This window comes from Microcaecilia unicolor, chromosome 1, assembly GCF_901765095.1.
Source record: "Microcaecilia unicolor chromosome 1, aMicUni1.1, whole genome shotgun sequence".
In the NCBI taxonomy this organism is placed as follows: Eukaryota; Metazoa; Chordata; class Amphibia; order Gymnophiona; family Siphonopidae; genus Microcaecilia; species Microcaecilia unicolor.
The window spans coordinates 656,727,107-656,741,695 of record NC_044031.1 but is presented as its reverse complement, the minus strand read 5'-3'; the positions used below and the strand labels follow the sequence as shown (position 1 = coordinate 656,741,695).

General features: G+C 45.9%; 1 protein-coding gene across 3 annotated transcripts in view; it reads left to right on the top strand.

Annotated features, from left to right (window-relative positions):
- FAM219B (family with sequence similarity 219 member B) overlaps window positions 1-12,319 on the top strand; it is a 39,636-nt gene extending 27,317 nt beyond the window's left edge. For 2 of the 3 annotated variants that reach the window (XM_030186607.1, XM_030186592.1), the window contains exons 5-6: window positions 7,093-7,141; window positions 7,427-12,319. In XM_030186607.1, coding sequence (XP_030042467.1) covers window positions 7,093-7,141; window positions 7,427-7,582 — 205 coding nt within the window. In that variant the 3' untranslated portion in view covers window positions 7,583-12,319. The remainder of the gene's footprint in view (window positions 1-7,092; window positions 7,142-7,426) is intronic. The other variant, XM_030186599.1, reaches the window with a different exon arrangement.
- Window positions 12,320-14,589: the final 2,270 nt, after the last annotated feature.

Below are 14,589 nucleotides of genomic sequence, written 5' to 3'. Positions count from 1 at the left end.
TTTATCCCGTTCCAGATTCTGACAAGGATCTTTTGCGCCTCCTGTTGTAGACGCGGTTGTCTCCGCTGTTACCAAGCGAAATACGGTTCCTATGGATGGTGGCTCTGCCTTGAAGGATGTCCAGGATCGCCGTATAGTATCTCTGCTGAAGAATTGCTTTGATGTCTCCGCTGTGGCAGTGCAGGCAGCTATCTGTGCTTCTTTGGTGGCTAGAGCTTGTTTTCATTGGTCTGAGAGGGTCTTGGATCGTGCCTCAGATGACCTCTCAGCTATAGATTCCGAGGTTGCGAAATTAGAGATGGGTTGTGCCTTTTTATTGGATGCTCTACTATTTGCTTCGTACCTCCTCTAAATCTATGGCTTTATGTGTAGCGGCCCATTGCTCTCTTTGGCTCCGTGGTTGGTTGGCAGATGTGGCTTCTAAGTCCAAGCTTAGTAAATTTCCTTTTAGAGGTTCCTTTCTGTTCGGTGATGACTTGGATAAGTTGGTTCGCAGCCTTGGAGAATCTAAGGTTCCGAGGCTCCCAGAGGATCGTCCCAGGGGGTCTGGGCGTGGAGTTTTCTCGGCCCATGGTAGAGGTTGTGATTTTCGGCGGTATAGACCAGGCAAAATGGTTCCGGTTTAGCGCACTCGTTTTTTTTCAGAGGACCCATTCATTTCGAGGTAGCCATAGAGGGGGTAGGGACTCGGGGAAATTCCCTCTCCACTTCCTCTCGTACTCAGCAATGAAGGTGTGTTGGTCCAGCCTCCGGTTCCTGTGGGCGCATGACTCATGCAGTTTTATCGGAGGTGGGCCCAGATTACTTCCGATCAGTGGGTCTTGGAGGTTATTCAGGACCGGTACGCTTTAGAATTTGCTCGTCCCTTGTCAGACGCCTTTTTGGAATCCCCTTGCCGCTCTCGGTTCAAGGCCATGGCGGTCAGGGACACTCTACGCAGGCTTCTCAATCTTCGGGCTGTTTGTCCAGTTCCATTGTCAGAGCTCTGCACAGATCGTTACTCCATCTATTTTCTGGTTCCCAAAAAGGAGGGTTCCTTCCGGCCAATTCTAAATCTCAAGGCGGTGAATCGGTCTCTCAGGGTACCTTCATTTCATATGGAGACACTGCGGTCTGTCATTGTGGCGGTTCGACCCGGGGAGTATCTGACGGCTCTCGACCTAACTGAGGCTTATATGCATACTAGTTAAAAAGGCCCATTTCTCACACAAATGAAACAGGCGCTAGCAAGGTTTTCCTGGGAGTGTGTTTGTTTGAGAAGAGTGTGTGTGTGAGTGACTGTTTTAGATAGAGAGTGAATGTGTAAGTGTGTGTGTGTGAGACAGAGAGTGTGTATGTGAGGTAGAGAGTGTGTGCGAGTGCGTATGTGAGACACAGTGACTGTGAGAGAGAGTGTGTTTCACACAGATACACTGTGTGTGAGAGAGATTGTGTGTGAGAGAGATTGAGGGGAGTATGTGTGCATTACACAGACTCTCTGTGAGTCCAATTCAAGGTGTGCTTCAGAGTGTGTGTGAGAGAGAGAGAGACATAGTGAATGTGCGAGTGTGTATGTGTGACAGTGAGGTTGTCTGTGTGAGAATGTGTGTGTATGAGAGTGTGTGGCAGGGTTCACCCCCCCCCCCCCCCATCCGTCTACCGGCCTCCGTCTCCCTCCCCCCTGTCTTCCCTCCCCATTTTTCTTTCCGTCCCCCCTCACAGCTTCAGGGTCTTGGCCCCCCTGGCTCTGCCTGTCAGGGTCATGCCCCCCCCTTCCGTCCCACGACCCTCTTATGCCAGAGAATATAAATAAGTAAGTTTCAGTGTAGGGAATGCATAAGCCGCTTCGGATCGATTGATTTAAAAGGTTCATAACTCACACAATCCACAATGTTCAAGGCGACTTATAAATAAATAAATATACATATTAAAAAGCAATCACAAAATAAACGTAAATTAAAATCATTTCAACAACTCCAGTTAAACATTGACCATCCTATTTCTTTTATGAAAAGTATTCATCACCATACTTCTCCAAAATCAAAATCAATTTGATTGTACAACCATTGATGAGAAACTATATCTCCTAATGTGTCTTGAAATAGTAAGGTTTTTAGCTCCCCCTTAAAATGATGTGCAGACTTTTTTTTTTTTTATATTCACTGGCAAAGTATTCCGTAGTTTCGTCCCCCAAACCTTGAAAGTTCACATTCGATTTTCATCCAATTAATAACTTTTGACTAAGGCACATTTAAAGATTTGTGTTAGAGGACCACGTTTTTCTTAAAACCTTTCTTCTCGGTCCGCCTCCTTCGTTCCTTCCCTGAGGTAAGCGGTAGGTGTATTCCTCCTTCCCTCCGCCTGTGGCAGCGGCAGCAACCACCGCCGACTCTCGGGAAGCGCCCGAGGGAGGGTACGAAAGGTTCGCCTCCGAAATTGTCTGGACTTGTACCGGAGGCGCTGCTTCCGAGTGTGTGGAGGGTGGGTTTAGTGAGTCACTGTGGAGTGGTAACGGCATGTACCTGGTCTGGGAGATGAGGGGGAGGAGCGCATGCGCGCTCTTGAGTAGCAGTCGTTCTGTTGCTCCCGTGGGTGAAAGTGGTAGCAGGGACCTGTTGTTGCTTTGTTTGAGGGGTGGTGTTGGTGAGCGGCGGGGACCTCTTTGGGGGAGGGTGGATGGTGGAGCAGTGGGTGTTGCGACTCTGGTGGGGATGGCTCTGCCTGGTCTGCTTCACGTCGCCGCGAGCCTACGTCTTGGAGGGTGGGGGGGGGGCAGCGTTGGCTCGGGGTGGGGTGAGCTGAGAGTGCGGTGTGGTGCTGAAGATGCTGGCAGTGTCCTTCGTGGCCTTTTTTTGTTTCATGATTGGTCCTTTTAGCGTTGCTTTGATGTCGCTTAGCAACTGTGTGCTGCTGGTTTTCCTTGTTTGAATGTTATTGGTCCGCCCTCTACGTCAATGCGTTTGACGCGGGGCAAACACTCATGGGCGAATTTCGGGTTTCACCACCATGCGTTTAGAACGTTGGGACTTGTGGAGGCTTCATAGAACGTTGGAGGTGCGTTTTATATAGAGAGATTCCCATTCGCCCTGCACATTAGCGTTTCCTACGTTTTGCAGTCCTAGGCCAGCATTTTCAGTTTCGAGCTCTTCCCTTCGGCCTCGCGACTGCTCCGCGCACGTTTACCAAAGTCATGGTTGTCATAGCAGCAGCTCTCAGAACTGAGGGCATTCTAGTCCATCCTTATTTAGACGACTGGTTGATCAGAGCGAAGTCTTTCCAAGAGAGCATTCAGGCCACTGCTCAGGTAGTAGACTTTTTGCAGTCCCTATGTTGGGTAATCAATGCCTAGAAAAGTCGCCTCCACCCCTCTCAGTCCTTGGAGTACCTGGGATTGTGTTTCGACACTCAGCAAGGCCGGGTCGTTCTTCCTTCGGCTCACATACTCAAGCTGCAGTCTCAGATTAGTCAGTTATTAAAATTCTCGAGACCTCTGGCCAGGGATTACCTTCAAGTCCTAGGTTCCATGGCGGCCACAATTGAAGCAGTGCCCTGGGCCAGAGCTCATATGAGATCTCTGCAGAGGTCTCTTCTATCTCGTTGGACTTCGCAGATGGGTTCGCTGAATCACAGATTGTCCCTTCCTGCAGAGGTGAAGAGGAGCCTCCGCTGGTGGCTACAAGACGCAGATCTGACCAAGGGAATGCCGCTGGATCAGCCCAATTGGATAGTGGTCACGACGGATGCCAGTCTCAAGAGCTGGGGAGCTCACTGTAAGGGCCAGTGTGCTTAGGGCCTGTGGTCTCCTCAAGAGACTTCTTGCTCAATCAGACTGGCTCTGTGGGCTTTTCTCCATCGACTACGGGGCAAAGCGGTCCGCATTATGTCAGACAATGCCACAGTGGTGGCTTATATGAATCGACAAGGGGGGACAAGGAGTCAGCAATTGGAACTCGAAAGAGCACTGCTTTTGAGATGGTCAGAAGTACATCTGGTTGCTCTGTCAGTGGCTCATGTAACAGGCATGCAGAATGTTCAAGCAGACTTTCTCAGTCGACACACTCTGGATCCCGGGGAATGGTCTCTAAGCAATGTAGCGTTTCAGTCTCTAGTGCGATGCTGGGGTCTCCCCAAGATGGATCTGTTCGCGTCCGCTCTCAATGCAAAACTTCCGCTGTTCTTCAGTCGTCACGGGGATCTCAAAGCGCAGGGCATGGACGCTCTAATTCAGCCGTGGCCGTCCAGGCTTCTGTATGCTTTTCCTCCGTGGCTTCTGATAGGCTGGCTTCTTCAGAGAATTGAGACGCACAGGGGTCGCGTGATTTTGGTAGCGCCGGATTGGCCTCGCAGGCCTTGGTATGCGGATCTGCGACAGCTTCTGGTCGGAGTTCCTGACCGGCTTCCTCTCATGCAAGACCTTCTGATGCAAGGTCCGTCCAGTGGTTCATCCAGATCCGGGTCGATTCTGTGTTACGGCCTGGCTCTTGAGCGGGCAAGATTCACAAACAGAGGTTACTTGGCGGCCGTGGTTGCCACTATGCTTCACTATTGTCATCGTTCTACTTCTCTTAATTATGTTCGTACTTGGAGGATTTTCGAGGAATGGTGTGAGGAGTTCAGTATCTCTCCCTTTCGAGCGTCGGTCCCATAGATCTTAGATTTTCTGCAGTGGGGATTTGACAAGGGTCTAGCTGTGGCTTCACTTAACGTACAGATTGCAGCCTTATCTTGCTTTCAAGGTCGAGTCCAGGGTAAGTCCCTAGCTAGTCACCCACATGTCCTTCGTTTTTTGCGGTGGGGGGGGGGGGGGCTAACTTGCTTCGCCCTCCAAACTGATGCATTTTTCCTCGTTGGGACCTTAATTTGGTACTCTCCACGCTGACTAAGCCTCCCTTTGAGGCTTTGTCCGCTGGTATGTTGAAGGATTTGACTTTGAAGGCAGTGTTTTTAGTGGCTATTGCCTCGCCCAGGCAAGTCTCGGAATTACAGGCTCTTTCTTGTAGATGTCCGTTCTTGGAGTTCAGCTCGGATCGGGTAGTCCTCCGTCAGGTGCCTTTGTTTTTGCCTAACGTGTTCTCTTTTTCATGTCTCTCAGCTGCTGGTCTTGCCTGTGCTAGGCTCTTCCTCTGGAGCGGAGGAGCAGCGTCACCTTAAATGTTTGGATGATAAGAGGGTTCTGAAGCATTACGTCAAGTCCACTGACGGTTTGCATCGTTCCGATCGGTTGTTTATTTTGCTGGGCGGTTTGCGAAAGGGCCTTATGGCTTCTAAGCCCACTATTTCCCAATGGCGTAAGGAAATGATTGCTTCAGCTTACCTTCTTTTGGGAAAATCCGTTCCAGAGGGTGTTAAGGCGCATTCTACCAGAGGACAAGCGACTTCTTGTGCGGAGCGGTGTCTCATACCTCCTGAGGACATTTGTAGGGTGGCAACTTGGTCCTCTTTGCATTCCTTTTCTAAGCATTATCGTTTGGATGTATTCTGACGTCAGCAAGCGGGTTTCGGGGTGCAGGTTTTGCTGGCGGGGCTGTTAGGGTCCCTCCCATGATCTTACTGCTTTGGTACTTCCCATCAGTCACATTCTGAGCTGGTCCAGAGGGAAGCTAAGGAAGGAGAAATTAGGCCTTACCTGCTAATTTGCTTTCCTTTAGTCCCTCTGGACTGGCCCACATCCCTCCCTTCAGATATTCAGCTTTGTTCAGAAATTGTTACTGGTTGTTTCTGGGGAGCTGTGTTGCTTATTTACGGTTTCAAATAAAAAAAAACAGTTCAAGCCATATTTCTGTGGTTATGGGAACATTATTTATTCTGCGGCACGTACCCTGTGTTGGCAAGGTGTCGGTGGCTGCTCAGGCTTTCGGATGCACAGACGATTGATTGGCTTCTTTCTGCTTTGGTACTTTGTTACTGGATCTTTTGCTAGCTGGCAAGGGCTCTTATTGGGTCTCTCTAGAGTCACAGTTTTTTTTCTCAGTCTCCACCTGCTAGAAGGCATGCACAACCCATCAGTCACATTCTGGGCCGGTCCAGAGGGACTAAAGGAAAGCAAATTAGCAGGTAAGGCCTAATTTCTCCTTATTGCAATTGTGCATAGCTCTTTATGACTTGATGATGGAAAAACTTGCAATAAAACTGCACAGGTCAAATCATTGAGACCTTTCATCAAGATCTGGGGCCCATATTTGGACACTTTGCCCCACCAAAACAACTAATGCACTTCATACATAGGTGATTGAATGAATGATTTATAGTCATTATGCTAGCCAGGGAGGCATAAATGATTGAGGGTACAGTATTGGGGGGAGAGGGAGGAGGTAAATTGTTTCAGAAAGATATGGTATGTAAAGAAATCATATACACCATTGCTAAGTTTGTGTGTCTGTGTTTCTCAAAGCACAGACTAGTTACGGAAATCTCTCATGAGAGTATCGGAAACACTAATGGGAAAGCCCATTACTGATAGGAAACCTATGTGACGGTATAATCTGTGTCCACTTCCTTTTCCTTACATGCAATCCTGCATAGAAGTCTTCCCTGCCACCACTGTAAAGGCACATCGTGGAACACGAAACTCATTGTGTGTTCCATGTGAGGCTTACTAAATGGTGTGGCTGCATTTGCAGGGTGTAATTGGGGCAGGGGCCTGTGTAGGTGTGTAAATGGGGGAAAGGGTGACCATCTTGAGTGGAATGAAACTAGATAGGAAAGTTGGGGGATGTGAGCAGGCAGGGTAGGGCCACCTTGTTGTGGTCTTGTATATGTGCAAGAAGCAATGAATTTTGACAGAATCTAGCTAGATAAAAATGATGACACTAGTGTGAGAAGGCAACAGGGCACATAGAAGTTGACCTGGACCGCTGAACCTCTCCAAGGGTAGGTTTGCAGGTCCAGTAACAGAAGAGCAGGAAGGGTTGGCTGGAGGCAAACTTTTAACTTCCCTTTAGCCATAGGTTGATATTTTTCTACAAAATTAGTCCTTGTGTGCTTGTCTCCCTTTTAAAATGTGTACATATCAGTACCAAAACCTATGAATGTCATATGATTATACATACTGTACGACTGAATCTCTTGTGTGATTATGCAGTTTGCTTTTTTTTTTTTTTTTTTCCCTTATAGTGACGGAGAGGTGGAGTCGAGATACTCATCAGGCTATTCCTCTGCAGAGGTATGTCTGATCTGTCATTTATGCCTCACAGCACAATCTAGAAGCAGCATTAATGTAGGGCATTTGTTGGACATTGTCTCATTAAGTGGTGGTTCGGATATTTGGAGCCCATGGGAGCTTTCACTTCCCATTGTGTTGTAATCCTAGTTCTGTAAAAGGGCTTCATGTAGTTACTAGCATGTTTTTTGTGGGAGGGATGGATGGATGTGATGACCTGCAAGTCCTTTGCTGCATTTCACTCAGAGTATCGCCACTCTTCATTGGTAATTCCCTGTTCACTCTCAGCAGGTGAACCAAGATCTGAATCGTCAGTTACTGCAGGATGGTTACCGCCTAGATGAGATCCCAGATGACGAGGACCTGGATCTTATTCCGCCCAAACCCATTAGCTCCGTGTCCTGTCCCTGTTGCTCTGGAGACTCTTCTTGCACTGTCCAGTAGAGATTGTCCAGCTGGGCTTCATTCTGTAGGTCAGCACAGCATCCCCTATGGGGCTATAGTTAAGTGTTATCCCTCTCTTCCTTCTAACTGTCCGAGTAGGAGAATAGCTACTGCCAGTCTTTCTGGGTTAAGTGGATGGAGGTGGAATTAATGGTGCAGTGACAACCAAGCTGAGGATAATGTGTGAACCACCTAATGCATTCTTCAGCTTGGAACTTCATACAAGGCTGGAAGAGGAACATCCATTCCTATGGAATGCAGCTGTGGCAGATGATAGTGAATGAGGTTTTTGTGTGTTATCTAGTTTAAGGGCTGAACTAGCTCTGCTGCTTAAGGAACCCAGGCTGACCTGCTCTACCTATATGGTATGCACCAGTATGGTAGGCTGTTGTCACAAGACTGCTATGCTCATCTATCAGATGATCGCTGTAGCAGTTTTCTCTTACAACTTCACAGGGCAATGAAAAGCTTGATAAGTTTTCCTTTGCATTTCTTAACATGCATGGTTAATTATAGCCCAAACTACAGAAGGGATGAAAGCTTAACTATTTGCAACTTTTTGTAGCTCGGGTGTATGAACCTTGTTTGTCTAAGGGTGATGTGCAGAAATGCTTATATTAAGTTTGAAAACATTTTTTGACATGACAGGTTTCTCCTTTCCTTTTGAACTTTTAAACTATCAATTAGATCTGTGATCTGCTGCCATGAGCTATCATTTGCAGCTACCCTGAGATTTCCTCCCCCACTACCTCCACCATCACCACCGTACCTCATCTGATTCAGTGTCGCAAGGACTGTTCTTGATCAGGAGCCATACACAAAAGCTCCTTCTGGAACCCTACAATTATGGGCACTGAATCCAAGGCACTAGATATTTACCTTTAAGCAAGAATGAGACTCCTGTCTCTTGGGGCTCAGTGAATGCCATCTCCTATCGGAGCCCAGAAGTAGAAGACCCGTACATTGAACTAGGGACCTTCTCCATGGCAATGTAGAACATTGCCGCTGAGCTAGCTCGGTTGAGCTTATTACTTTTTTTTTTTGTGTGTGTGTGTCTGAATTGCTTTTTGTCTAGTGATTCTCGGATTAAAAAAAAAAAGTGCCTTGATTACTCTTATCTTCAGGAGGGTGTCTGTTTTTTTTTTTGTTTTTTTTAACTCTAGTGTAATGTACATGTTGAAATCCAGAACACTTTAAGCTTCCTAATCAGCCAATGAATGCTGCAGCTGAGAAGAATGACTTGGGCATGCAATGGGTGTGCTGGCTGCACCTTCGTCTCATCAATACATGATGCCTCTTTGGAGGTTTAGCTTGTTGGCTGCTCTGTTACTGATTTGAAAACACATGAGTAATTTAGGAATGGCAGTCTGGCAGGGGCCCCTCTTCCTGTTCTCTTTATCTAGGGTGGATTTTGGTATTTATATTGCAGTCATATATAGGTAAGGTTGGATCATTAAGTAATTTTCTCCAGTCTGTTTAATGTTATACTGCTTAAAGCCTCCTGCAGCAAAGGGTTAATCTGAGGTTAGCAATACTCCATGTCATAAACAGGCTGAACCAGCTGAAAACTAGTACACAAATACAGAGAGCAGGAGAGAACTTTGGCAGTTCTGCTGCAGGTGATAGGCAGCATCTATACATTTACATATACTGCAGAGGAAACATACTTTGGAATCTGTTAAACTGTTCTTTTTAAACTTGGCCACTTCTGAATGTTCAGTGTTGCCCCCCCCCCCCCCCTTGCCCTTTTCATGCTAGGTTTGGATATGGCTCTAGTAAAGCTCAGCAGAAGCAGAATGTGAGGTAGGCACAGTTTGGGGGTGGGGATTGGGGGGGGGGGGGGCTGATGCAGAAAGCTACCATGGGATGTAGTTCACGATTAATGAACTTTACTCCTGCAGTAGACATCAGCACGCAGCGTATTAAAATATATGATAAAGAGCCTGTTAGTTGCCCCTAGCAATGCAGGGTTGTGCGCTGTCTACTGTGAGGGCACAATGCCAGAAACCTACCATCCGGATGAAGCTGTGTAGGTTCCCCATGGTCTGCATCAACCCCATCTTCCTCCCCTCTGCTCAAATCCCTGCTCCACTGAAATTTTTAAATAGTCCATCTGGCACCCTCTTACAGGCATTCTCGCCCCTCCCCTCCCAGACATGACAGGCACCAACACCACCTCTCTCCTGACTTAGATACTAGGGCAATTTTTTTTTAATTCCCTTATATGGCAGACTGGCTTTGCCCAGCGCATACTAGGATGCACTGCACTGGGCAGGTCACTGCCATTTTGAAGATGACAGCACCAGAGACAGGAGTGAATGGGCAGTACTCGTCTCATTTAACTTATGGGTCAGAGGGCCTTGGCAAGAGGAGTTCTGAGGGATTCCCACTAACACAGGGGCTTTTTTTTTTTTTAGTCTGATGGGGCAAAGGTGGGGTGTCACGACATCAAGGCAAGCATTTTTTTTTATATTGGAGGGGGGGAGGAGTGTGGTTGAGTTGAGCAGGAGAGGAGGGAGATTGGGGCTAATGCAGACTGCCAGCAACTTGTTTTAAAAATGTTGCCCTTCCTATCAGTGCCTGAACCAGCTGCCACTCAGGCACTGACAGGAAGGGTGACATTTAGCATTGCCATGATTTTAAAGTGGCAGTAATTTGCATGCCAATTACTTATAGCAGTATTCTAATTGAAGACCACCAAACGGAGAAATGTGGGGTTTCGCAATAAGCTTCCTCAAGGAAGAGGCTCTCATAGCATAGTTCATATACTCCGGGCCATTTTCTCTATATGCGGGAGTATATGAACTATCCTATGAGAGCCTCTTCCATGAGGAAGCTTATTGCGAAACCTGGCCACGTCGGTGGAGGTTCTCCTGCGGTTAAAAGCTGCCGCCTATAAAGATAAGTCTGTGCCAGTGTGCATATTTCTTATGTTTAAAGAAGGCTGGTACATTGCTATAAAGAGATGTAAAATAAGAAAAGAAGGAATTAGAAAATAAGGGTGATCGTATGAGGATTTGCACCACAAACCATTTTTTCAGTGAAGAAAGAACATGATTGTTCGTATGGTGTGAGATGCAGTTAGATCTGATGATCCCCATAAAAAAATTAAAAATTCACTTATGTCATTGCAGTTATATGGAAAATTGGTGATGAAATTTTGGATGTTTGGGACACTTTAGAAATTTATACATTACTTATAGCATGCAGCAGTATTTTTGGATTGCTGATTTTGCAGCAGTGCTGCGCACTGAGCTGGCTCTACTGCACAGTAAAAGCCCCTGGGAAAGCCAGTCTTATGCTGCTGCCAGGTGCTGCAGTGCTTTCTTTCACTGATTTTCAAATTTGGATTTAGCTCATGCCTTTTCCAGAATCACTTCAAGGTGAGTTAGTCTATTTTGCTGTCCCTGAATGGCTGATCCTAAGCTAGATTTGCCAAAGTGCACTATTGGATTCATGTGCATTAATTGTGGTAGCACTTGCTATTAGTAATTAGGTCCCATTGCATAAAATGGGACTAATGTAAATAACATATTAGTTGTTTACTAATGTAGTAGCATATTCTTAGTAAATCTAACCCTAAGCTTGTGCCTGATGTAATGGAGGGCTACATAACTTTCCCAAGATAAGCAGCATCTGTGGGATTTGAATCTTTCTTTCTCTGTTGGCTACTACTACTATTATTTAACATTTCTAAAGCGCTACCAGGGTTGCGCAGTGCTGTACAATTAACAAAGAAGGACAGTCCCTGCTCAAAGGAGCTTACAATCTTAAGGATTGCTACTCCTGTGTGCAGCCCACACTATAAGGAAATTTGGATTGTTGAACTGTTGCCCCACCCCCTTCTAGAGTATTTCTTGAGTTTTCAGCTGTACTTTCAAAATTTCCTCTGCATCAGAAAGCTGTGGGGTGTTTTTGGTAAACCAATAAAATTGTATTAAAGATGAGATATTTGTACCTGTAGCTTTTTGTGCAATTCCTATTCTTAAAATCTAGCTTGTGTTTGCAAGAACTTGTTTGGGTGATAGATCTAATGCAGTGATACCCAGACTGGGTTCCTCAAGAAATTAGATTTCTGTAATCTGTTTATATGAACATATATATATGTTTACATAAATTGAGGGTTCCTAGGTGTATGAAAAAAAATATTTTAAGGGTTCCACCATAGTAAGTTTGGAAATCACTGGGGTAACTGATATTATGGAACCAAATTTTTCACATCCAGCTGGAAGAGGCATCGATGCTACACCATTTTAATAGGCTGATAAGTTCCTCAAGTTTCTACCCTTAATATTAGTGCTACTGCCAGCTTGTATGAAAGGTGTGGTGTGCTGTGCTATCTGCAGGGTCATGCAAGCAAACAGAATAGTACTTGGCTAGATAGCTGTGAGCCAGTGACTTCTTTAGGCAGTGTTTACAGTCCCAGTATGATAAAGGCCCAAAGTCGCTGGAAAAATAACGCTGGAACAGTGCGGCAAAACAACTCCCTAATGCTCAATGCTAATGGTATGCAAATATAGGCTCACTGTTAGGGTTTAGACTTAGGAAGGAGGGGGGAACATGCCCAGCACATACTCACAAGAGCTTGTGCAATGAGCACAGCTAGTGTTCATGCGCAGTCAAATGTGGGAGCCCTGGCCAGGGAGAAGAGGTGGATGTGGACCACTTTTAAAACCCAGAAAGGCTACCTTGAGATCTAGCATGGCTGTAAAACAGGGGCATATCTGAGGTTCGGCAGTAGGGGGGGCAGGGGCTAGAGTGAGGGGGCACATTATAGCCCCCCCGGCTGCCGCCCCCCTACCGCCGTCAACCCTCCCCCACTACCGCCGTCAACCCTTTCCCCGCCTACCGCCGTCACCTACCCCCGAGGTCCGCTTCCTCCTGCTGGTTTTTAAAAATATTGCTTCAGCTGGCGGGGGACCCCAACCTCCGCCAGCCCAGCCGAGGTCTTGTTTAAGTTCTTCCTCCTCGTGCTGTGAAAGCTGCATCCTTCCAGTTGGACGGAGTCTGACGTCGCAGCACGTTGACGTCCTGCACGTACAACGTGCTGCGACGTCAGACTCCGTCCAACTGGAAGGATGCAGCTTTCACAGCACAAGGATGAAGAACTTAAACAAGACCTCGGCTGGGCTGGCGGGGGTTGGGGTCCCCCGCCAGCTGAAGCAATATTTTTAAAAACCGGCAGGAGGAAGTGGACCTCGGGGGTAGGTGACGGCGGTAGGCGGGGAAAGGGTTGACGGCGGTAGGGGGGTCTAGGGCGAAATCTGCGGGGGCCCCAGGCCCCTGTGGCCCCACGCAGATATGCCCCTGCTGTAAAAGGAAGAAGCCCCCTCCTGACGTGGAGTAAGATTTACTATCCCTCCCATCCCAGGGGGGAAAGATAGAGATGACACTCGCTGAACTTTGGTCCATGTCTGGTGGATCCCCCACCTACTCCCGATCTGTGCATATAAATAAGTAGTAGTACTACTACACTTAAGCTTCTGGTTTGCGGCTGTGCGCTGGTAAATGTGCTAATGGCTTCGAGTGTGTGCCTGATCTGCCTGGGAAATAGGCTTCAGTAGCTCTGGTGAAAGACACTATCCCATTTATTTTCCTGCATAGCCATTAACTGTTTACTCTGTATAAGGAAACCCTCCACAGGAGCATAGTCTGTTACTGAACTCTTTAGATTAATGACCTGTTACAGGAGAGGCTGTCTTGCTTTTGATTTAAACACTAGTAGACTCTTTAAATGTGAAAATTCTGGTGCTCATTATAAAACAATGTAAGTACTGTGGTTGTATGCTAATCCTATTGTAAAGTTCTTAACCGATTGTAAATTTTGTGTATTGAAGCTGAAGTTTTAAGTTGTGTTTAATCTTACCATGCAGCCTTATCAAAGGTCAGGTTGCAGGCATGGGAGCTTTAATGGCCTCTGCAGCTCACTAGAGAGAGAAGTGTAGGAGGGCTGTATGCATTGTGCAATCCAAGATTTATTCTCTGTGTAATGCTGTTTTTAAATTTTGTAATTTTGCTATGGAGAAACCTCAGGCAATTAGTCTGAAATATTGCTACATTTTTCTTAAGATAATGAGCAAAATCAGTTTTTCCTGAAAGAAAAAAAAAATACCAGTTTTATAAGTGTTTTATTTATTACGTGTATAGAAATGTAATACAAGCATAGACACACTTCTGTGAACTGTCAAGGGTGCGCCATTGAGGAGGTTTTGACATATAGAGGAATTTGAGTGAAGTATTTAGAGATAGGGTGGTGTATTGTAGTAAAAGCCCTGCTGAATTTGCTGGAAAGCTGCTAAATGGTAGAGCTGAAATAGGGTTCTGAGTTTGGACATAATTTTCTAAATATTGTTTGATATCAAAGTGTGTTTTTTGTCTTTCATACAGCTCTATCTCAATATCAAATCAGAGCACATAATGTAAAGCATTGACATGATTGTTAAATAGTATTACAACACACCTTACCACAACCTTGAATTCTTGATATTTGTACCATGCCTAAATTCAGCTTGCATTTGGTGAAATGAATAGGGCAAAAGGTGCCTGTGTCCTGGAGGAAGACCAAATCATGATCCGTGCTGTCTGCTGAGAAGCTGCCTAAGTATAACTAGAGTGTATGTCTGAAATAGCTAATATATAATAATGTATAAAATTCTTAATTATATCTTCTGAAAGCTTAGTTAAAGATGTGCTGAATAAATACCCTTTGTACTACAGTAAGTTGTCTATGTGGTGATCTTCCAAATAAAGTGCAGTAGACTTTTTTGAAGCATGAATTCCACAGTACAGGGGGATAAAAAAACTAGCAGAAAACATAACAAGGAAAACATGAACTGAATCACATTCATTATATTAATGCTCCCTTTCTCATTCCAAAGACAGTCTCCACTTGGTAGTTATTTTATCCCTATACTTCCATCAACAAACTCTCTAAATGAGGTTAAAAACAATTTCCTCTATACTTGGTTATGTATTTGCATAGAAATGTCATGGGGAGGGGGGAGCAT